The 22,742-nt window shown below is 48.3% G+C and overlaps 1 protein-coding gene across 1 annotated transcript in view; it reads right to left on the bottom strand.

The window, feature by feature from the left end:
• Positions 1-2,616: 2,616 nt before the first annotated feature.
• The window catches only part of ATP1A3 (ATPase Na+/K+ transporting subunit alpha 3), a 29,657-nt gene continuing 9,531 nt past the window's right edge, over positions 2,617-22,742 (bottom strand). The window contains exons 8-23 of the mRNA XM_036746337.1: positions 15,415-15,683; positions 14,582-14,780; positions 14,299-14,408; positions 13,530-13,664; positions 12,749-12,941; positions 9,250-9,425; positions 8,996-9,132; positions 7,962-8,112; positions 7,338-7,506; positions 6,669-6,823; positions 6,220-6,343; positions 5,344-5,489; positions 4,988-5,118; positions 3,963-4,064; positions 3,285-3,376; positions 2,617-3,058 (exon numbers count right to left, since the gene is read on the bottom strand). Of these exons, the coding sequence (XP_036602232.1) occupies positions 3,030-3,058; positions 3,285-3,376; positions 3,963-4,064; positions 4,988-5,118; positions 5,344-5,489; positions 6,220-6,343; positions 6,669-6,823; positions 7,338-7,506; positions 7,962-8,112; positions 8,996-9,132; positions 9,250-9,425; positions 12,749-12,941; positions 13,530-13,664; positions 14,299-14,408; positions 14,582-14,780; positions 15,415-15,683 (2,318 nt within the window). The 3' untranslated portion in view covers positions 2,617-3,029. The remainder of the gene's footprint in view (positions 3,059-3,284; positions 3,377-3,962; positions 4,065-4,987; positions 5,119-5,343; positions 5,490-6,219; positions 6,344-6,668; positions 6,824-7,337; positions 7,507-7,961; positions 8,113-8,995; positions 9,133-9,249; positions 9,426-12,748; positions 12,942-13,529; positions 13,665-14,298; positions 14,409-14,581; positions 14,781-15,414; positions 15,684-22,742) is intronic.

Below are 22,742 nucleotides of genomic sequence, written 5' to 3'. Positions count from 1 at the left end.
AAGAACTCACTACAGTCCAGGCTCTGTCACCTTGGACAAGTCCCTTTCCTTTGCTAAGCCTCCATTCTTCCCTCTGTTAAAAATGTGGGGGTGGGTCTGCCTGGTCTCTAAGGTTAATTCCTGCTTTGACATTATGTTCTCCATTCTAGGGCCTCTGCTAGCTCTGACATTAGCTGTTCTAAGACCCCTCCCAACTCTGACATTCCCTGTTCTAAGGGCCCTCCCAGCCCTGACATTACCTGTTTTAAAGGCCCTCCCAGCTATGACATTGACTGTTCTAAGGCCCCTCTGTAAAGGCAAGCAAAGTGGGACTTTTTACTGTTTTTTCTTTTGGAGTGCTTCTCAGCCCTAAGACAATCAAATGCCTTTGATTGAGTCTTGCCTTTGATTGAATCAAGAGTCTTTGATGACCTACCTAAGTCACAAGAAAGCCTAAGTCACATGAGTTTGAGTCACATGGTTGTGACACCTTCTGACCCTGAAGAAGTGTATATATATTCTGAGGTTAGCATTTTGCTTTGGGGCTCACTCATTGGAAGAACATTCATGTGATTTGGCCAGACAAGACTCTGGGTAACTGTTAAAGAGTGTCTCTCCCACCCCCTTTGAAAACCTAGATGTTGGTGCTTCTCTCTCTGGTAACTATGTATGTATTGCTATGGACAGACAGTTAGAAGCCTTGTTGACTGATTTGTGTTATTTGCTCTGTTTATATAATTTCTGCTTGTAATTTCTGTTCATGTTTTCTGTGAAGTTCAGGGTGCTGGCTTTTCCCCCTGAACTAAGTGAATGGTATATGTATGTTTAATTAAAGTAAGATAGTAAACCCCTTTAAGTTGCTTTCCTTCAGAAAAGCAGATCAAAGAACCTGTGCTAGGAGCCCTCCTGTGTGCTGGTGTTGTTGGTCTTACATCTCCATAGCAGCTGCAAGTAACATTGGTGTTACAACCTCCCAGCTCTGACATTCCCTGTCTTAAGGCCCTTCCCAGCTCTGGCCTGTCCATTCTGAGCTCTCTAATATTCAGGACATCCTTTTCCCTTTTGCAGATGGTCCAGGCTTTTCTTACAGCCAAGAAGTTGGTGAAGTTTATTGTTACCTTCCCTTGCTGTTCTGGTACTTTGTTCTTTCTTTGTTTGGCACATGGGCACACACACATACATACACACACACACACACACACACACACACATACACACACACTCACTCACATACACAAACTCAGCTCAGAGGTCCCGTATGTGTGCCCTCCTGCAGTGCCCACTAAGGTTGGTAACTGATAGCAGGTTGCTGGGCTGGGCTTCCACTCTGCAGATGAGACCAGGTGCTCTGTCTCCTCCAAATTCTTAAGTCACTTTGGGAATTTGTACAAAATTTTTACTCTCCCAGTTTTTGAAGGTGGGACATAAGCTGATCTCTGGGGTCCTAAGCAGGGCTTTTGGAATAATTTTCACAATATATGGCATTTATCTAACACTTTGAGGGTTGCAAAGCCCCTCTCTGATCCCTCCCAGCACTGTCATTTGAGCCGTGTCTGGCCTCAGTTTCCCTTGTAATACACTTGAGTACATGTCTTACCCCCGACCCCTCCCTCAGTAGAATGTAAGCTCCTCAAAGGCAGGAACCTTTCGTTTTCTTTGATCTCATGCTCACCCCAGTGTGCGGCACTTGGTACTGCTTAGTCAATGCCTCCCGAGCTCACATGCTAAGATCCTAGTTTTCCCAAAGATTCCAGTATTTTACAGAGTCGGGGGTCTGAGATTCTTATGGAGAACTAGGTTAAGAGCTGGAAGAGACTTTAGCTACCATCAAGTCAATTTCATCACTTTATAGATGAGGAAATATAGCCCTTTGGAGATGAAATGGCTCGCCCATAGTCAGTAATAATGATCGTTAGCATCTGCACAGAACTTTAAGGAAGGAAAAGTACTTTACAAATAATATCTCATTTGAGTCTCAAAACAACCTTGGGATGTAGATGCTATTATTATCTTCATTTTACTGATGAGGAAACTGAGGCAGACAAACATTAGCTGACTGGCCTGGGTCACACAGCCAGTATGTGTCTGAGGTTGGATTTGAACTCAGGTCTTCCTGACTCGGGGCCCATTGCTCTATCCCCTATACCACATAATTTCTGGAAAGTAGCAAAGATAGGAACACAACCACAGTCCTTTCAACTCCCCTCCCAGGGCACTTTCCATGGTACCATGCTGGCTTTGAATATTCTTATCCCCATTATACAAATGAGGAAGCTGGGGCATTGAAAAGCTAGGGGACTTGCCCAGGATCACACAGCTAGCGAGTGTGTAAGGCAGAATTTGAACCCAGATCTCCTAACTCCAAACTCCTTACTTATTCCACCACATCCTGTTGACTCTGTCTTAAACGTCCCAGAATTCTCATCTGGAATCTGGGGTTCTAAGAACCTGTAAGTTCAGAATAAAAGGATTCTAGAACCCTGTTGTTTGGAAGTCTGCGATTTGAAGATTCTAATGTTCTCTGCCTACGTGTGCCAATGACAGCCCAGGACGCATTGACTCGCACCAAGGACGTACCAACCATTCATGCCAACCCCACCCCTCCCCTTTCAGCAATGACGACACGGAGTCAATCTCTTCTCTCTCTCCACCAATATATTTTATACTTGTCCAGAACCAGAGAGATGGAGTCGGCCATTGGGAAATAAAAAAAGAGGGACAGGGAGAGAGAGCCAGAAAACGGAGAGAGGGCGACGAGGACACGGGGGGATAGAGGGGAGTCGCTAGACGGAACGGTGAGGAGAGAGAGACAGCGACATGGAGAAGAGGGGTTACGGGGAGGAAAGAAAACCAGGGAGAGAAAGCAAGCCAGGGAGAGCTGGGAGCAGGACGTAAGAACTTCGGGGGTTGGGGAGGCCGGGGGGCCGAGACCCGGCTAAGGGAAGAGAAGGCCCCTCCCCCCAGAATACAAAATGAGGGCGGGGGAGCTGGGGGATGGTTCTCTCCTGGGCTGGGGGGTGAGACAGGATGGGGCTGTGCTGGGAATGAGGTCAGTAGTAAGTCTCCTTCTCCACCCAGCCTGGAAGGGAAGAGACAGAGACACAGTGACACAGAGGCAGACTAAGAGGGAGAAACAAAGATAGAGAATCAAAGTTAGAGAAGAAAGGGCAGTGGAGAAAACGGAAGCCAGTCAGGTGAGTTGGCAGAGCCTTTCTGGGTCCATCCCCTAGACTCCTCCCCACAGGTCCTGAGGTCCTGTCCTGGACCACTCCCAGCCCCGCCCCCATCCCAGCCCCAGCTCTCACCCCCGGGGTTCCTGCGCAGGATGAGTTTTCTGATTTCATCATAGACAAAGATGAGGAAGCTATAGGGGAAGGCACAGAACCACCAACTGGGTCTGCAGAGTCATCCAGGAAACACCGAGATGCCGAACGAAAGGTAGAGACAGACCCAGAGAGAGGAGAAGAGAGAGAGGCAGAAAGAGAAAAAGAAAGATGAGAAGTGAAGGAGAGACAGAGGGATGGGAAAGAGGGGGGCATGGAGAAAGATTTAGGTTAAGATATTAAGGGGCAGAAATGGAAAGGGAGGGAGGAGGAAAGGAGAGAGAGAGAGAGAGAGAGAGAGAGAGAGAGAGAGAGAGAGAGAGAGAGAGAGAGAAGACAAAGACAGAGAGATAGAGACAGAAAAACAGAGACAGAGGCAGACAGAGAGAGAAATATATTAGTAATTAGTTGTTCCTGGTCTAAGAGTGCTATTCGTTAGTAGAGAAAGATCTCTGGGCCCTGGAATAGGGGAAGCAGTTTCCATTTTCAAGGTTGGGACCAGAATCTGCAGCAGATTTGGGGAGTCCCAAAAAGGCTGAGAAGGAAGAGGAGGAGGTCTCCCAAATTCGGTGTGAGAGATTGGGGTTGGTTGGAGTGGGTTGGTTAGGAGTGGAAAGTGAAGGCCAGGGTACGTGCCAAAGTGATGGGACAGACACTCACTTGAGTGGGTACATGCGTAGGGCCACATCCATGCCAGGGCAGTAGGACAGGAAGGCGGCCAGCGCTGTCTCTTCAAACAACCCAAAGATCAGAATCTTGTTCCTGTGGAGGGGGAGAATGTGATGAGCATCTGGGCAGGCACAACCTCCTCAGGCACACACACACACATACACACACACACACACACACACACACATACACACACACACAGAGCATCCTCCCTCACTAATCCCCTTCAGCAGCCTTCTCACTCATGACACACTCAGACATAGTGACTCAGAGGAACCTACATAGAGACAGAGAATCAGGGAGGCAGAGAGACAAAAACAAAGAGATAGATTCAGAGTTATAGAAATGGGCCAAGATTGAGAAATGAGGAGCATAGAGCTAGAGACAGAGCTAGAGAGACCCTATGAGAGGGAGACAGAAATACCAAGTGACAGCAATGTAAGAGAAAAAAGAGGGAGAGAGACGCAGGGATGTACTTAGACATGCCCAGATAGAGGTACAGGGAGAAACAGACAGAGACACATTCAGAGGCAGAGATTCAGAGGCAGATACCACCTCATCTCTCCAGATGGTTCTCACCCATCTTATTACACAAGGAGATAAGGGCAGCAAAGACATGGAGATGTGGAATTAGAGAGAAACTCAGAGATAAAAAGAGGAGGGGAGGAAGAGAGGGAGAGAAGGGCAAGGACAAGGAGGAGGAGAGGGAGGAGAGAGAGAAAAAAATGTTGGGGGGGGGAAGAGATTGAGAAAGACACAAACATAATAAATAGGAAAGCCCTGAAAAATGGAGACAAAGCAACATAGAGCTAAACATCCTCAGAGAAAGAGACAAATGAAGAAATTCTCAAGAAGACAGAGACACTCAGAAATATGCCCAGAGACATAGAGATCAAGAAAGAAAGGGACTGGGAGAAAGGCTGATAGAGAGATGGGGACATAGATCAGAGGAAAAGCCTACTAGAGACACTGAGAGTGAGGAAGGTAGAACCCCCTGCCTGCCCCCTAACCCTCACTTCATGCCCTGCTGGAAAACGGAATTCCTCCTGGTCTTGCAAATGATGAGATCTGCCCACTGCACGACCACAATGCTGACGAAGAAGGCTGTGTGACAGGTGAACTCCACTGACTTCCGCTGCTCGTAGGTCTGGAGGAAAGATGTGTAGAGGAGGGTTCAGCCTCACCCCACTTCTCTCCCTCCTACAAGAAGCTGTCCCAGATTGACTCCACACCAAAGGCTTGTTCTATTGCTTGCCTCAGGGTGTCCCCCAGGATGAGCTTCCTATACCGAGGATAGGTGACCCTCTCTGTACGCATTCTTCCCTCACTCCAGAAGCTTCCATAGCTGTCTGCTCCCTGCCTTACTACTCACCCACTGCTGCCCATAGCTGTCCTCAAGGTCATTGACAGTTCTGTCATCCCAGTTGAGCCGAATGCCCACGAGGTTAGAAGGCAGGAAGCCGTTCTCTGCCAGAATCACAAAATAGGCAAAGAAGCCACCCAGAGCCTGGATCATTCCTGCAGGGGACAGAGGAAAAGGGGTTCAGATTGGGCAGGGACCCCCGACCAGACCTGCCTTTGAGGTTACCAGAGGTTAAGGCTTCCCTGAACTGCTTCTGTCCTAGGATTTAGAAATGGGTGGGACCTTGGGACAACTAAACCCTAGAATGACCTCCCATTTTACAGATGAGGAAAGTGACTTCTCTGAGGCACCCCAGGTGTCCTGAGATCACACGATAGCAAGAACCATATCAGGGATAAACCACTCAAGGGCCATCCCTGAAAGGAGAGTCTCATCTGAAAAGGGCTGCCCAAAGGGGTCAGGCAGGCAGACAACAAGCATTTATTAAGTGCTTTTTGTGTGCCGTGCTTTATGCTAAGTACTGGAGACACAAAGATGGATGAAGGAATGGAAGCTGAGAAGGTAAGTGACTTCCCCGGGTCATACAGCTAGTTAACTGTCTGAGGCAGAATTCTAACTCAGGTCTTCTGATCTCAAGTTTGAGACCTCCACTCATGTTGCCTAGGTGGTACCTAATCACCTGAGGGACACCTGTGGAGGGTTACCTAAAAGTTATGTTAGCTGATGTGGTCACCTGAGGGATCTCACCTGAGAAGGGTCAACTGAGGGGGCCTCTTGCCTAAGATGGGTCACTTGAGATAGTAGCCTCAGGCAGCAGCCCGGGGACCTTGGATGCCTTGAACTTGGCATCCAGAGGGACTTTGTAGACAGACCGTAACCCCTTACCTATCTGCCCATATGCCATACTAATGAGCCTCTCGTTCACCAGCTTGTCTGTCCTTGGATTTCGGGGCTGTCGCTTCATGATGTCACTCTCAGCAGCCTCATAGGCCAGGGAGATGGCAGGGACCTGTCCAGGAGAAAGTGGGGAGCCACCTCAGTGAAGGTCCACCTTAGACTGGTTATCTAAGAGGGGAAGTCTCACCCGAGATCACTTAGCTATGGTGAGAAGTCTCCCCTAATTTGGGTGACCCAGCAAGGTCTTGAGAAAGATGATTTAATGGGATCCCTACCTTGGCAAGTTACCAGAGCCAGATTACCCCAGCACCCTCCTCTAACCTCAGCACCTTTAAGGGACTTTCAAGTAGAGCCAGCCCAGAACTACTAGCCATATACCACAGCTATGGGCCTGAGCTCCCCACAGCCCACTGGGGAATCTGAGCAGAGGGTCTTACCATATCTGTGCCCAGGTCAATGCAGAGGATGGTGATGGTGCCCAGGGGCAAGGGGATGTTTGCCATGATGAAAAGAAGGAAGGGGGTAATCTCAGGGATATTGCTGGTCAGGGTGTAAGCAATGGATTTTTTCAGGTTGTCAAAGATCAGTCGGCCTGAGGGAAGGAGTTCACAGTGGGTCAAACCAGGCAGTCAGCTGCCTTTCTGAGGGGTGAGCTTGACCTTCCACCAGGGTAAAGGAGCTTGGCCTTCCTCATCTTCCTACCTCTTCCACCTCCTTTCTCCATCTCCCAATTCTCCTGAGATTCTTCTAGTGACCTGTTTTCTTATCTATCCTGAGGCTGTCTCTATTCCCACAGAGAATAGGAGTGGGGGGAGAGATGAGGAGGCTCAGCATCCTCTTGACCCCAGCTCATGTATAAATAAACACATAGAACCCCGGAATGGAATGATCTTTTTGGATCATTCATATGGTCCTTCCCACTTCCTTTTACGAGGACAGAGACTTTGATATCCAGAGAAGGGCCCCCAAGGATTTAAAAATCACAGAATGTCAAAGCTGGAGAAGACCTCAGCACCATCTAGTCTAATCCTTTCATTTTACAGATGGGGGAGCACAGTGAGTCAGTTGGCACAGCTTGGCCTCCAGATCCCCAAGCCTGTCCTTACCCTCTTCTACACCAGTGACGATGGAAGCAAAGTTGTCATCCAGCAAAATCATGTCAGCTGCCTGCTTGGAGACGTCAGAGCCGGCGATGCCCATAGCTACACCTATATCTGCCTTCTTAAGGGCGGGAGAGTCATTCACACCATCTCCAGTCACTGCTACAATGGCGCCCTGTGGGGAATAGGGTGGGGGGAGGGAGAGGGAGACAGAGACTCAGGCTTCTGGCCCTTGGCTGTCTTAGGGACTCAGTCGTCCAGGGTCCAGGCCTTGGTCTCTCATCTGGATCCAGGCATTTGGACCTCCAGTACCTTCCCTCTTCAGGGACCCGAGTGTCCAGTGTTCCAGTCTCTGCCCTTCTGAGGACTTAGTTATACAGTGTTCAGGATGTGCTGCTCTTAGGGACTCAGGCATCACAGAACCATGGATTTCGCTATTGTTCCAACTTGTCCAAATGCCTCAGGAATCCAGAATTCTGCACTTCCATTCCCAGGTAGTTGGATCCCCACCCGCTGGTATTCACAGCCTTTGCCTTACTCAGAGGCCCAGGCATCTGGGCCCCCAGCTTATGCTCCCTTGGTACCTCAGGCCTCCTGATCTCCCCAAGGCCCAGGTGTCTAAGCTCTCACCTGTCTCTGGCAGCCTTCCACAATGATGAGTTTCTGCTGGGGGGAGGTTCGGGCAAACACGATTTCTGTGTGGTTCTGCAAGATTTCATCAATCTGTTCTGAGGAGAAATCCTTCAAGTCTGTGCCATGGATCACACAGGCCTTGGCGTCCCTGCACAGGCACAGAAGGTTGGTGAGGGATGCCCCAATCCTGGGCAAGGGCAAGAGAGGAGAGGAGGTCTGCAGGGGTGATGGGGGAGAGAGAAGGGTTGGCAGAGAAAGGGAGGGAGGGATGGGGAGAGAGAGACAGGGAGAGAAGGAGGGGCAGATGAAGAAAGATTGACTGAAATCAACAGAAAGAAAGAGAAGCGGAGGGACAGGCAGATAAGGACAAAAAGGAAGAGAGTCTGAGAGAGCAGAGACAGAAGGAGAAAAGGATCATAAAGATAGAGCTGGAAGCATCCTCAAAGACCAACTTGTCCAACCTCATGTGCTGATAAACAGAGACCCAGAGAGGTTAAGTCACTTGGCCAAGCTCGCACAGCTAGTAGGTAGTGACGTGGATTTGAACCCAGGTCGTGTGTGTGTGTGTGTGTGTGTGTGTGTGTGTGTGTGTGTGTGTGTGTGTGTGTTTGAGAGACAGAGAGACAGAAACAAACAGAGAGAGAGACAGACACAGAGAATCAGAGAGACAAAGAGAAAGACAGACCGAGAGACAGGGAGAGGGAGGGGGAGAGAGACAGACAGACAGACAGACAAAGACAGAGAGAGAAGGAGAGAGAGAGAGATAGAGGAGAAAAAGAGGGAGACAGAGGCAGAGAGTCAGAGAGACAAAGAGACAGACAGGGAGAGAGAGAGAGAGAGAGAGAGAGAGAGAGAGAGACAGAGAGACAGAGAAACAGAGAGAGAGAGGAGGTGGATCCAGGAACAGAGTCAGTTGTAGGGAGATCAAACAGAGTCAGTTGTAGGGAGACCAAAGGAAGATGACAGGGAGAAAGGAAACATGGAAGAGTTGGGCAGAGGCCAGTGGGTCCAGGATAAAGTAGCTGCCTTACCTGGGATTGACCTGGCTCACAGGGATGTTGAGCCTGGCAGCAATGTCCTCCACAGTCTCATTGCCTTCAGAGATGATGCCTACACCCTTGGCAATAGCTTTAGCTGTGATGGGGTGGTCGCCAGTTACCATGATCACCTGCACAACAAAGGAGGAAGTAGATGTCATAGTTTCTCTTTCCCCTTTGCTATGCCGGTCAACCTAAGGAACTCAGGTGTCTTGGTTCCTTCCACCCTCAGCCACTCCTGAGCCCACCTTGATCCCAGCACTTCGGCATTTGCCCACAGCATCGGGGACAGCAGCCCTAGGTGGGTCAATCATGGACATGAGGCCGACGAAGCAGAGATTGTCAGTGGTGAAGTTGACATCATCACAGTCGAAAGCAAAGCCCTTGGGGAACTGTTCCTCGGGCAAGTAGTAATGGCAGAACCCTAGCAGTGTCCAGAAGAGATGGTTAGAACTTAGGATCTGGTCCTACCTCCCCTACCCCCAGACCTACATCCCCAGCATGCTACTTGGAAGTCACTAATCTCTCAACCTTCCAGTTTCTCAACTCCCAATATCCACATTCTTCTACCACCTTCCTAAACCCCTTATCCCACCCTGGTTCTCAATATTCCCATTTCCCAGTGCCCCTCCTCCCACCCTGTCTCCTCCTCATCTCACACTCCTAAAAAGTTAAGGTTTACAGAGCTCCTTCCTCGCAGCCACTCTGTGATCTAATCGTGCAGGCATTATCTTCATTTTGTAGATGGGAAAATGGAGGATCAGAGAGATTTGCCCAAAGTAAATAGTAGATGTCAGGACCAGGATACAAAGCCAGGTCTCTATGGACTGATTCCCTGTCCCCCATTCTCAGGTTTCAAAATCTTTAATGCTCAACTCCTCAGTATTCTCTTCCTCTGACCCTCAACTCCCCATCTTCCTAGTCCTACAACTCCCCAACTATCATATTCCTATAGCTCCCCAATGTCCTAATCCCTTATCTCCCAACTCTGCAGTATCACCAGCTGGCTATCTCCTCAGTCCCTCAACTCCAGTGCCTTCTCCTTTATTCCCCCAGATTCCTAACTCATCATCCTCAACCATTGTATTCTTCAGTTTCCTAATTCCTTATGCCTCAGGCCCCCAACTCCTTAGTCCCCCCCCCAACTTTGGGAAGTTCACACTCTTCATCCATCCAGGTTTCCAATACTTTAACTTCTAATTCCCCAGTCCCTCGACTTCCCTAGTTCCAACCCAACATTTCACCAATTTCTCATTCACCCAGTTATCCAACATTCTGTCTCTCACTTCTCTCTCCCAGTCCCCAACTTCTCTTTCTCTAGCTTCCCAATTTCCCTCCCCCATAATTTTCTAGTTCCACATCCTTCAGTTCCCTAAACTTGTCTCCCCACTCTTCCAACTCCCTCTCTCAACTCCTAATTCATCATCCTACCAATCCCTAATTCTCCACATTTCCCAACTTCTTATTCTCCCATTCTTCCAATACATACACCATTCTTCAGTCCTTTGACCCCCTAACCCTTATTCCTCCAAATCTTCAACCCCTAGGCTCCCAATTCCTCATTCTGCCAGTTTTCCAGTCTTCCCTATTCCTCAGACACCCAGGTCCTTATAAGACCCAGTGTTCTACTCCCTTATCCTTCTGGTCCCTCAGTTTCTTATCTCCCATGCTAACACTCCATTCCCCAGTCCCTCAACTGCCCATCCTCCAGCCCCCAATTCTAGTCTCCAGTTCCTCATCCCCAATCTTCCTATGCCCTTTCTTCCAACCACCTCTTCTCCACCTCTGTTTTGTCTCCTCTTCCTCTGTTCTCATTCCTTCATCTCCCAAACTCATTGCTCAACTGAAACTACTCTGTCCAACATTACCAGTGGTCACTTAATTGCCAAACCCAATGGCCTTGTCCTTGTCCTTGTCAACCTATCTGCAGTATTTGACATTGTTGACCATTCTTTCCCTCCTGGATACTGCCTTTCCTCCTAAGTCTTATTACACTACTCTCTGTCTCTCTGTCTCTCTCTCTCTCTGTCTCTCTCTCCCTTCCCCCTCGACCCTCTCTCCTTGCACAGTCTTGATCTTCTTGGCTGGATTATCATCCATCATCCACTCACAGTTGGTATCTCCTAAAACTTTGTGTTGGGACCTCTCTCTTTTCTATGAATGCTCTCTCTTTGGTGATCTCAGCAACACCAGTGGGTTTAATGATCATCTTTTTGCAGGTGACTGACTCCTGGATCAATATATCCAACTCCAGACTCTTCCCCCAAGTTTCAGTCCCACATCACCAACTGCCTAATAGACGTTTCAAATGGGATGTCCCAAAGGCATGACAAACTCATCATGTCTGGATAAAACTCATCATTTCCATCACCACCACTGTCCATTCCTCTTCTAAACTCTCCTACTTCCTGTCAAAGGCACAACCATTTTATAGTCACCTAGCTTCAAAATCTTGGTGTTAGCCTTAACTCTTTATCAGACCTCATCCCACACATCCAACTAGCTGCCTGCCACCACAGCATCTCTCCCCTCTCATCCCTTCTCTCCACTCGTGCAACCGCCACCCTCATTCAGGACCTCAGCATCTGTCCTCTAGATTATTGAAACAACTTATGATTTCCCCACCTTGCCTTAGGTCTCTCCCCACTCCAGTCCATCCTCCACACTGCTGCTAATGTGATTTTCCCTAAGTGCACATATGGCTATATGACTACCCTATTTTACAAACTCCTGCAGCTTCTCATTGCCTCTAGAATCAAAGACAAACTCTTTTGTTTAGCTTTTGAAGGCTTCACCACTTGTCCCCAGGCTATCTTTTAAACTTTATTTAACATTATTCCCCTTTCCATCTTCTGCAATCCAGCCAAACTGGCTTCTCTGTTCCTCATACACAACAATCCATCTCTCACCTCTGTTTTTTTTGACTACCTGTCCCCTGTGCCTAGAATGTATTCCCTCCTCACCTTTACCTCACAGAATTTCTTCAAGATTCAGCTCAAGCATGACCTTCTATGCGAAAACTTTTTTTTTCCAAACCTCAATCAGCTTAGTGCCTTCCTTCTCTAGCTACCTTGTATTTACCTAGCTTGTATTTATTCTCTCTATAATCTGGACTTGCCTCCCCGTTAAAATGTAAGTTCCTTGAGAACAGGGGTTATTTCAATCTTTGTATTTGTATTCCCACCTTCTGGCACAGTCCTTGGAACATTGTAGGTATTTGATAAAAGTTTGTTGATTGATCTTCCCAGTTCCCTAATCTCCCACTCCCCAGTCCCCCAAATCCCCATCCTCTCAGTCCCCAATCTTCAAATGCCCTATTTCTCTAGTCCCCTGAGCAGTATCTTTCAGTCATTTGTTGATTATGTCCAATTTATCCTATTTATATCTTGTTAGTACATAGTGGTTTGCATGCTGTCCCCCCCATTCCCCCCCACAAATTAGACTATGAACTTCTCCAGAACAAGAGCTATTTTTGCCTTTTTTTACATTTCTAGAGCTTCACACAGTGCCTGACACATAGTAGGTACTTAATAAATACTTCCTGATTTGACCACAATTCCCTATCCCCCCAGTCCACTGCTTTTCCAACCCTCCGTTTCTCTCAGCTTCCAAATTCCCCATCCCCATTCTCCCAGTAATATAGAACATTCCCCCCTGCACCTCCACTCCACTTGCACCCCCACCCCCAAACCCCAGTCCCTTGGTGCTAAACCAGGAAGTGGAGACATGGGCTAGGCTGACCCATACCAAGCACCCGTTCACCCAGCCCGCCCAGCTCCAAGTAGGCATTCTGGAAGGCCTCCTTGAGTTCATCATCCAAGGTCTGTTCTTTGCCCTGAAGCAGAATGGTAGAGCATCTGTCCAAGATCCTCTCAGGGGCACCCTTCATCACCAGTAGGTATCGATTGTCATTGGGGTCCTCTGTCTCGTGGATGGAGAGCTGGGAAAATCCAGTGAACAAGTCAGGGGTGGTACTTGGTGTGCACACACTACCCTATCACATCAGTCCTCCCCTCTCCACACCTCACTCCATGTGTTTTCCCATCCATCTGTCTCACTCTTTATCTCTTTGTATATCTGTATCTCTCTCACTTTCCCTATCTTGCTGTCTCTACATCTTTGTCTCTCTTCATCTCCCTGACTCTGCATTTGTCAATATTGTATTCTCTATCTTCCTGGCCTCTGTATGTCTTCTGTGTATTTCCACCTCCCTGTTTCTGAATCTTCTTTTGCCTGCATCTGTCTATGTGTGTGTCTCCCTTTACCAACTTGGTGGAATAAACCCTGGGCTGGTTAGGGAAGGGGGAAGGCAGTCAGGATACCCCGCATTTTAAGCTCAGTTCTTCCCCCTTGGCTCAGTGTGACTTTGGACAAGACATTTTGCTTTTCTGGGTCTCAGTTTCTCTATCTTTCAAATAGTTCTTAGTGGTAAGCTTTCCCCCTTTCATTGTTGGTGGAGTAGAAGGGGATTCTTCCCCTCATTCCTGGTCACTGTTGGTGGTGTTGAGGGGGATCAATCTTCACATACCTGGTATTTGTTGGTGGAATTGAAGGGGATCTCAGCCACTTTTTTGTTCCTTTCCCGCATCAGTTTCACAGAGCCAGATGACAATTCAATGCATTTCAGAAGGGCTGACTCAGAAGCATCTCCTGCCACATCCCTCTACATGAGGGGTAGGGGTGGGAGAACAGGGAAAGGGAAAGACCAATGGCAACAGTTGCTAGGTTAGCCTGGCAATGTTGAAGATGGAAGCAAGAAATGAGTAATGGGGCTTAATCCAAGGGAAGGTGGGTAATGCTAGGGAAAACCAGCTGTGACTGAGAAGGACTAGGTCCTTGGAGTAGAACCCACAGCTGTATGGGCATAGGTGAGCACAGCTAAAAGGGAATGAGAGGGGACACATATGGAAGGGGGTGGATACCCAGGTGGACATGGGGGAGGAAAAGAATGGCTGTAGAAAAAATAAAGGTCATAGCCAGAAGGGAATTAGGGGCAGTGGAAGCTGTGGGAAGAACTCTAAATTTGAAATGCTGAACTTGGAATCACAGGACTTTAGTTTAAATCTCAATTCTGCCACTTACTAGTACTTCAGCAAATCACTTAACCTCTCTGGATCTCAATTTGCTCATCTGTAAAATGAGGAGGATTGAATAAGATGACCTCTAAGGCCAATTCCAGATCTTTATCTATGGATTCATAAGCAATCTAAGCCCAGTTGTAAGGGTTGGGAGCTGAGTCTGAGAACCTCTAGGGAACTGAAAAGGGTAGGGGGAGAAGAACCGTAGCCCAGTCCCACCTTGAGCACAGGTATGTTGTCCTGGCCTCCCTTGAAGACAGCTCGGTTGCAGAGGCCAGCAATGTGGGACAGGGCCACCCAAGTGTGGGAGCTCTTGTCAAAGGAGGTTCCTGTCAGGGGTGGAGTGACAGATGTGGACTCAGGGTAGGCTTCAATGCCTGTTCCTCAAGTTGACGGTCTGGGGCCAGCCTCCCTCCAGGTACCCTTATCGACCCAGTTTTCTTTGAATACTTCCCCAGTCCCTCTATTTCCCCCCTCCCACAGCCAGGGGGGTCACAATCACCAGACTGGTCCTCAGTGGTGTCTGCCTCATGGATCTGGTTGTCAAACCACATGTGGGCAACTGTCATCCGGTTCTGGGTCAGAGTCCCAGTTTTGTCTGAGCAGATGGTGGAAGTAGAGCCCAGCGTCTCCACAGCCTCTAGATTCTTTACCAAACAGTTCTTCCGTGCCATGCGCTTGGCCGTCAGTGTCAGGCACACCTGGAGGAGGGGGGAGATATGGCATCCAACTTCCCAGTCCCTGCCCCTCTAGGGAACCTAGACATCTGCTTCTGCTGCTCCTGTCCTTTTTGGGGACACTACTGTCTAGCATTCCAAAGTATGCCCTTCTCAAGGACTAAGGTATCTTTTCCTCCCAAATAAGTCTTCTTATAGCAAATCCAGAATTTCTGCTCTACCAAGGGACTCTGTCCCCCTTTAGAAGGGAAAGATCCTTCTTCAGGGGCCAGACTTTGTGCCACTGGGGATCCAGATACCCTATTCCTTGCCCTCCCAACCCCCTCCAGTGCTCAGGTGTCTAGTTCCCTAGACTCAGACTCTCTCAGGGATCTAGGCATCTTGTCCTCCCAAATACCACTCCCTGGAGATCCAGGTTTCTAGCTCCACAATCTGATCTCTCTCCAGGAGTGAGATGTTTATTCCCCCAGCCACTCTGCCATCTGATTTCTCATCTCCAAGTGGCCCATATGGCCCAATCTACCAGCCCTAATTCTTCATGATTCCAGGCATCTATCCCCCTAATCCCCATCCTATGAGGAAACATGGGGTCCCAGTCCTCCAGCTCCTACCCTTTCAGAGACCCAGGCATCCCTGAGCCCTTAGGGGAAGCCCTTACAGTGACAGTGGCCAGCAAGCCCTCAGGCACATTGGCCACAATGATGCCAATGAGGAAGATGACAGCCTCGAGCCAGGTGTAACCAAGGATGAGGGAAAGGATGAAGAAGGAAACGCCCAGGAAGACAGCCACGCCTGTAATCAGTTGGATGAAGTGTTCAATTTCGATAGCAATTGGAGTCTTGCCCACCTCCAGGCCTGAGGCTAGAGTTGCAATTCGGCCCATGACAGTCCGGTCACCTGTGGCCACCACCACACCTCGAGCTGTGCCTGAAGTCCAAAACAATCAGTGAGAGAATGCATGAACAGAAGTAGGGAGGGCCCAGGAGAAGAGAGGGGCTCCACTGATGGAGGCAGGGCCTCAGGGAAGGAAGAATGGGAGTGCTCATGAAGGGGGAAAGGTTCACTGACAGGATGGGGCTCAGGAAGCATATGAGCAGTCCAAGGAAAAGATGAGAGTGGGGGCATTTAGTGAAGGGGATTAAGGCTCAGTTAAGAGACAGAGGATCAATGAGGGGAATGAGGCAGGGGCTTCAATAGGATGATACATCTTCACAAGGTCAAGGAGTTCTCAATACCCTATTCCTTGCCCTCCCAATGGGAGACTCAGTGAGAGTATTGGAGCTCTAGTGGGCAAGGCAAGACAATTGGGGGCAGTGAGTAGATGGGGGTTCAGTGAGGGAATGGGAGTGTTCAATGAAAAGAATGGGAATTCAGTGGGGACATGATGAGGCTTTGAGCTGGGTTAGAGTTTCAATATGGTGGCTGGGGGTTCAGTGAAGAGGATATGGTTCACTGAGGTGATGGAGGTTCAGATGAACAATGACTATGCTCAGTGGTGGGCTGGGTACTCACTGGGGAAGTGAAGGCTTAGTACAGGGCTGAGGACTCAGCAGGAGGAAGGGTGACTCAATGAAAGGCATAGAGATTCAGTGAGAGAGATGTGAACTTAGTTAAAAGCTGAGGATCAGTGAGAGGAATGGGGCAAGGGAGTTTAATGAGATAATGTTGCTTCATGAGGGCAGGAGGTCTCAACAGGGTGTTGGGGGCTCTGTGAGGAGATGGGAGACTTAGTGAGAATATTGGAGCTCTAGGAAGGGAAGGACTCTGGGGAAGTCGTGGGGGACCCATTGATGTGGTAGGGATGTTCAATGAAAGGGAGGGAATTCAGTGGAAACATAAGTCTCTGAAGTGGGCTAAGGGTACAGTAGGGATGAGGCTCAGTAGATAGATTGGGGATCCAGTAGGGGAGGTGAGGGACTCACTGAAGTGGATGTGGCTCAGTGAGGAGATGGGTAATGATGGGGAAATGATGGGCCATGATGAGGTTTGGGGGTCAGCTACAAATTTAATGCAGGAATAATGATCTGGTAATAGGTGAGGGATTTAGTAGGGGAATGGGAGGCTCAGTGAAGGGGAGGGAGCTTAGTGAAATGATAGGGGGTTCAGTGAAGGGTATTTGAGTATGGTGAAGGAAAAGGGGATACATATTGGGCTGGGAACTCAGTGGGGAAGTGGGGGCTCAGTGTTGGACTGGGGATTCAGCAGGGAAATGGGTGAAGGGGGTGGAGGCTCAGAGAGGGTGATGAAGGCTTAGCTAAAAGATGCCAGTAAGTGAGGGGAATGGAACAATGGGGTTTCAATGGGAGGGTTGGCCTTCATGAAAGTCTGAGTGGGGCTAAATAGGGGGAAGGGGATTAGTGAAGGTATGAGTCATCCATGAGTAGGATGCTAGCTTAATTTGAGTAACAAGGACTCAGTGAGGCGGGTGGTGGAGAAAATGAGAGAAGGAGGCTCCCTAGGGAGAATGGGGAATGAGTCAGAGGAATTAGGGACTTAGTGAGGGAATAGAGAGATCAATGATAGGAAGAATTGTTTACTGAGGAGGATAAAGTTAAGGCATGGGTAGAATGGAGAGATAGAGACTTATGAGTGATAAGGGATCAGTGAGAAGGAAAGTCATCAATAAAACATATGGGTTAGTTACGGGGGATAAGGGCTCATGAGAGGACAGGGTTTTATGAAAGCATGGGGAAAATATGGGAGCATCATGACATGGGAGAACTCAGTGAAAGAAAGAGATTCAAAGGGGATGGGGTCTCCCTGAGAAGATGGGAGCTCAGTGAGCAGAATAAATGTTCAGTTTTGTGTGTTGGGGGTGAAGTTAAGGGCAGATGAAGGGAATAGGTGACTAGGTAAGAGAATAGGGATTTAATTGTATAACTGGAGGCTCAGTAAGTGGGTGAAGAAAATGGAGGGCTCAGTGACATCATGGGGGTCCAATGAATGGATAGAACTCAGTGGATTGAGAGAGTAATTTAGTGGGGCATATGTTCTGTGATGGGATGGGGTGTCACTGAACAAATGGAGGGTTCAGTGAAAGGGATAATAGCTCATGGGAGGCCTTCATGAAAGCACAGGGATGTAGGGATATAGGTTGTGGGACTGATAAGAGGAAGATTGGTTTAATGAGGCCATGGGACTTCATCATGGCAGCTCAGAGAGAGGGGGAGGGCTCAGTGAGATGATGGGTCTTCAGTGAGGGACTGTGAGGCTCAAATGAGGGGCTGAGGAGCTCAGGAATGGAAATCTAGGGGCTCAATAAGAAGCATAGGAAGCCTAGGAAGAAAGGATGAGGGTTCAGTGAAGAGGGTAAATGTCAATGGGGGTATGGGAGCACAGTGACAGTGATGAGTACTCATGAAATAGATGATGGGTTCAGAGAGGCCATCAAAGGCTCAGCGGGGGCTGAGTGAGAGAAATGGGGATTAATTGAAGGAATAAGGAGTTCAATGAGGGATATAGGAGGGTCAGTGAATGTATGGATCAGGGTCTTCCTCATAGAGTAAAGGAAGGAGGATGGGAATACAGGTTCAGTGAGGGTAATGATGGCTTGGTGAGCAGGGTGAGATCTCAGGGAGGGAATAAAGCTTAGTCAGAGGGATTAAAGGGATCATCGATAGGGGTCAGATTCAGTGAGGAGGCTGGGAGCTCAGTGAGAGGGACGGGAAGCTCAGTAAGGGGAAGGAAGCTAAATGAAGGGAATGAAATCTCACTGAGAAAACAGGAGCTCAGTTGGGGATGGGAAGCACAGTTAGAAGTTATGGTTTTCTCAAGGAAGCATAGTGAGTTACATGTGGGTTGATTGGGGTTATAGGGCTCCTTGAAGGAAATGGGTGCTCAGTGAGAAGAATGAGGTACTCAGTGAGGGAAATGGGGTGGAGGTGCATGGTCAATGGAAAGATGAGGATCTCAGCAAAGTGGCTGGGGGAACTGTGAGGAGGGATGGAGCTTCATCAGGGAGGGAGACATAATATTGGCTCAGTGAGAAGGGCAGGGGCTAATGGATAGTTATTGTTGGATGAAGGGATGGAAAGTGAAGATGATGAGGGCACAGTGATGGGATGGTGGGGCTCAGTGACTGAATAGAAGGATCAGAGGAAAAATGGGTCTCAGTGGTAGACATGTAGGTTCAGTGAGGGGAATGAGAGGGTTCAGTTGGAGAGATGAATGGTTTAGTGATTGGATGAAGAGAACACCAATAAGAATGGGTGTTCAATTTGAGGGATGGAGGGGCTCAATGAGAGGGATAAATACCAAGAGAAAAGGATGTGGACTCAGGGAAGGAAAAGTCATCTCAGTGCATGGAACTAGGGCTTAGGGAAAAGGTTAGACTTCAAGTGGGCGTGCAGGTAAAGGAGAAATCACTTTGGAGTCAGAGGACTTGAGTTCAAATTCCAACTTGAACACTTATTAAATGTGTCACCTTGCAAATGTAACTTCACCTCCCTGGGCTCAATCTCCTCATTGGCAAAATGAGACTTGGATCTCTTGGATCTTGGCTCCTGAGATCTTTTCATCATCTATGATTCACCTGTTCCTATGACTTCAGTGAATAGGATGAAGGCTTAATAAAGGGAAGCTGGGAAATCAGGGTGGGAGATGAGGCTCCAGGAGGAAATGAGAGCTCAATGAAGGAGATTCAGGCTCAGTGAGAGTTATGGAGTTCTAAAGATACTAGAATTCAGTGAATGGAATGGGGGTTAAGTGAGAGGGATGGGGGACTTAGTAAAGGAGTGAGGACTTTAAGAAGGCATGAGGAAGGATTGGAGAACAAAGGAACATAAGGGTACAGTGTCAGAATATGGGTTCAGTCAAAGGTCATGGGAGGGAGATACAAATTCAAGAAGGAGGAAGAAGTGTCAGTAGAGGCATGGGGGCTTAGAAGGAGAGGGGGAGGCTCAGTGAAAGGGATGAGGGCTAAGTGACCTGATACAGGGCTCATTTATGACGGGATTGGGGCTCAGTGAGAAGCACTGGGGAGCTTATTGAGGGAAATGTGGGCTTTAGTGAATGAACTAGGAATTCAAGGGAAGAAGAGTTCATGGATGCTTAGTTGGGAGGATGGGAAGCACAGTGAAAGGATCAGAGCAGAGAGAGGAAATGGGGGCTCAGCTGTGGGGTGGTTGAAAGTGGCCAAGTGAAGGAACTAGAATTCAGTGAGAGACACGGGGGATGAGTGATGACGGTAAGGAAAATGGATTAGTGCAGGGAATAGAAACCCAGTAGGGGAAATGAAGGCTTAGGAGAGTTTTGGCGACTCGGTGAGGGGATGAGAACTAATTGAAGTGGTGGGAACTCAGTGATGGGGGTGGAGATCAATGAGGGATTTGTCAAGAAATGGGAGTTCAGTGGAGGAGACAGACTCAGTAAAGGCAATGGAGGAATATTGGGGAAATGTGAGCTCAGTGGAGGTAGTAGAAATTCACCTAAGTGAGAGAAAAGGGGCTCAGTGATGGTAATAGGGTTCAGTAATGGGATTTGGAGGCTGCTAGAGGGTGGGAGATTACTGGGGAAGTGGGAGATCAGAGGAGCTGATAGGAACTCAGTGAAGGGATTATAGTTCAATGAAGTATATGAGAGCTGAATGAGGCTAAATGAGGGGGATAGGGTCTCAGTGGCAATAATGGGAGATAAGTGAGGGGAAATTGGGGCTCAGGGGAGGAGACAGAGAATCAGTAAAGGAGATGAGAGACTATTGGGGGAATGGGGGTTAGGTATGAGAAGTTGTGGATTTGTAGGGGAATGGGGTCTCAGGGGAAAAGATAGGATCCCAGTGAGGTGGATAGAAGTTAAGCAAGGGGGAAATGATAGATATAGACATGAAGAATCAGTAAGGTTATATAGGGACTCAGGTGAACGGGAGATTATTGGGGGAATGGAGGCTTAGTGAGAGTGATGGGGATTCAGTGGGGGAGATTAGAATTAATAGAGATGGATGGAGGTTCAGTGATGGGAATGGAGGTCAAGTGAAGAGCACAGAGGTTCAGTAATGGCAATAGGGGATCAGTGAAAGGGGAATGGAGGATTAGTGGAGGAATGAGAACTCACTGGGTGAGACAGGACTGAGTTGGGGGATATGGATATTCATATAGTGATAGGGGTGAGGCATTATTTGGGGAATTGGGGCTCACTGGTGGAGAAGGGGTTCAGTAAGTGAAATAGTAGATTTGTGGAGGGAATGGGAGCTCAGGGGAGAAGATAGAGGCTCATTGAGGAGTATGGAGATTCAATGAAGGCATAGAGGCTCAGTGATTGTGATAGGGGAATTGGTGGGGAGAATGTGGGATTAGTAGGGGAATGGTAACTCAGTGAGGGGATAGGAGCTCAGTGATAGTTGTGGGGGATCAATGAGGTGATGGATTAGTAGAGAAAATGGGGCTCACTTATAATATGGGAAGACTAAATTCAATGAGAGAATTCACTGAGGCAATGGTAGCTAAGTGAGGGGGAGAGGAGCTGAGTCATGGGGATTAGGGTTTGGTGATCGCCATAAGGAATCACTGAGAGAAATGGTGGATCAGTGGGGAGACTGGGAGATCATTGGATAGTTTTGTAGCAAAGGATGGTGAGACCCAGTGAAAGAACAGAAGCTCAGGGAAGGAGCTAAGACTCAAGGGGTGAAGTATGAGTTACAAACTATGAGGGATGAGGTTTAGTAATCAGGATTAGAGTTCAGTGAAAGCATTGGAGGCTCATTGGGGCAGGTGAGGCCTTAGGTGAGGATGAGGAAGGCTCAGTCTTCAGTTAGGAGGCTCAATAAGAAAGATGGATGATCAGTGGAAGGAGATCAGTAACAGACATAGGAAGCTTAATGAGGGAGACGAGATTCAGTGAGGGGGCTAGAGATCAGGAATCCTCGAAGGCATGTGGTATTAAAGGAAGGGATGGAGTCTCAGTGAGGAGAAGAGTACAGTGATGGGATGAAGAACTCATCAAAAGAATGGCAGACTCAGGAGTCAAGGAACTAAGTGTAAGGATGGGATGCCCTGGGTGGGGGCAAAGGGATCGGTGATAGGAAAAATGGTAAGGATAAAGAAATGTTGAAGAGGGGACTCAGTGAGAGGAATGAGAGCGCAGGGAGAAAGAATAGGATTAAGTGAGGATGATGAGAACTTGGTAAAGAAACATGGAGCTCAGTAGAGGGCTGGAGATTCATTTGGGGGTCTGCATAGGGAGTGGAGAATTGGTCAGCAGATAAGGGCTCCAAGTAAGTAATTCTATCAGGAGATGAACTCTTAGTTAATGGATGGCAGAGTTAAGTAGGAAACACTGCAGTGAGTAGGGTGGAAGTTCAAGAAGGACCCCAAAAAGGGCACTGGATTAGGACTTAAGAGAAGGAATAGAGGCTTGGTGGTGGGCTGGGGGATTTAGTAGGGCAATGAGGGGGTTCAGTAAAGAGGAGGGGCCCAGTAGGAAGTTAGGAGGCTCAGTGAGGAGGATGAGGCCTCACCTAGGGTGGGGCATCATGAAGTAGTGGTTGGGGTGCTGGACTTGGAGTCAGGAAGACCTGGGTTCAGATTCTACCACAGGCACTTACTAGCTGCATGACCCAGAGGAAGTTATTTAATATCTCCGAAGCTCAGTTTCTTTATCCATTAAAAGGGCATAATAACAGCACCTACTTCATAGGATTATTGTAAGAATTAAATTAAGTCCTGTATATAAAGTGATGTATAAACGAGAGTTATTACTGTTATTATCAGTGATCAGATAGAAGGCTCAATGAGGAAGATGGGAGTTCAATTAAAATGGGGGCTCAGGAAAAAGTGTAGGGTGGTTGGTGAGGGGGATGGGGCCTCAGGGAATGGGTTGGGGACTCAGAAAGGGTGATGAGAATTTAGGGGGCCAATGAGGCATCAGTAAAGGAATAGCAGGTATGGTGGGGTGGATGAGGGATTAAGTGAGGGAACTAGGGGCTCAGACAGGGGTTGAGGACTCTTGGAAGGTTCAGTGAGGTGATAGGTTCTCAGTAAAGGAGATATTCAG

Source organism: Trichosurus vulpecula, chromosome 2 (assembly GCF_011100635.1).
Source record: "Trichosurus vulpecula isolate mTriVul1 chromosome 2, mTriVul1.pri, whole genome shotgun sequence".
NCBI lineage: Eukaryota > Metazoa > Chordata > Mammalia > Diprotodontia > Phalangeridae > Trichosurus > Trichosurus vulpecula.
The sequence above is the reverse complement of the archived record's forward strand: the minus strand, read 5'-3'. Positions and strand labels throughout refer to the sequence as shown.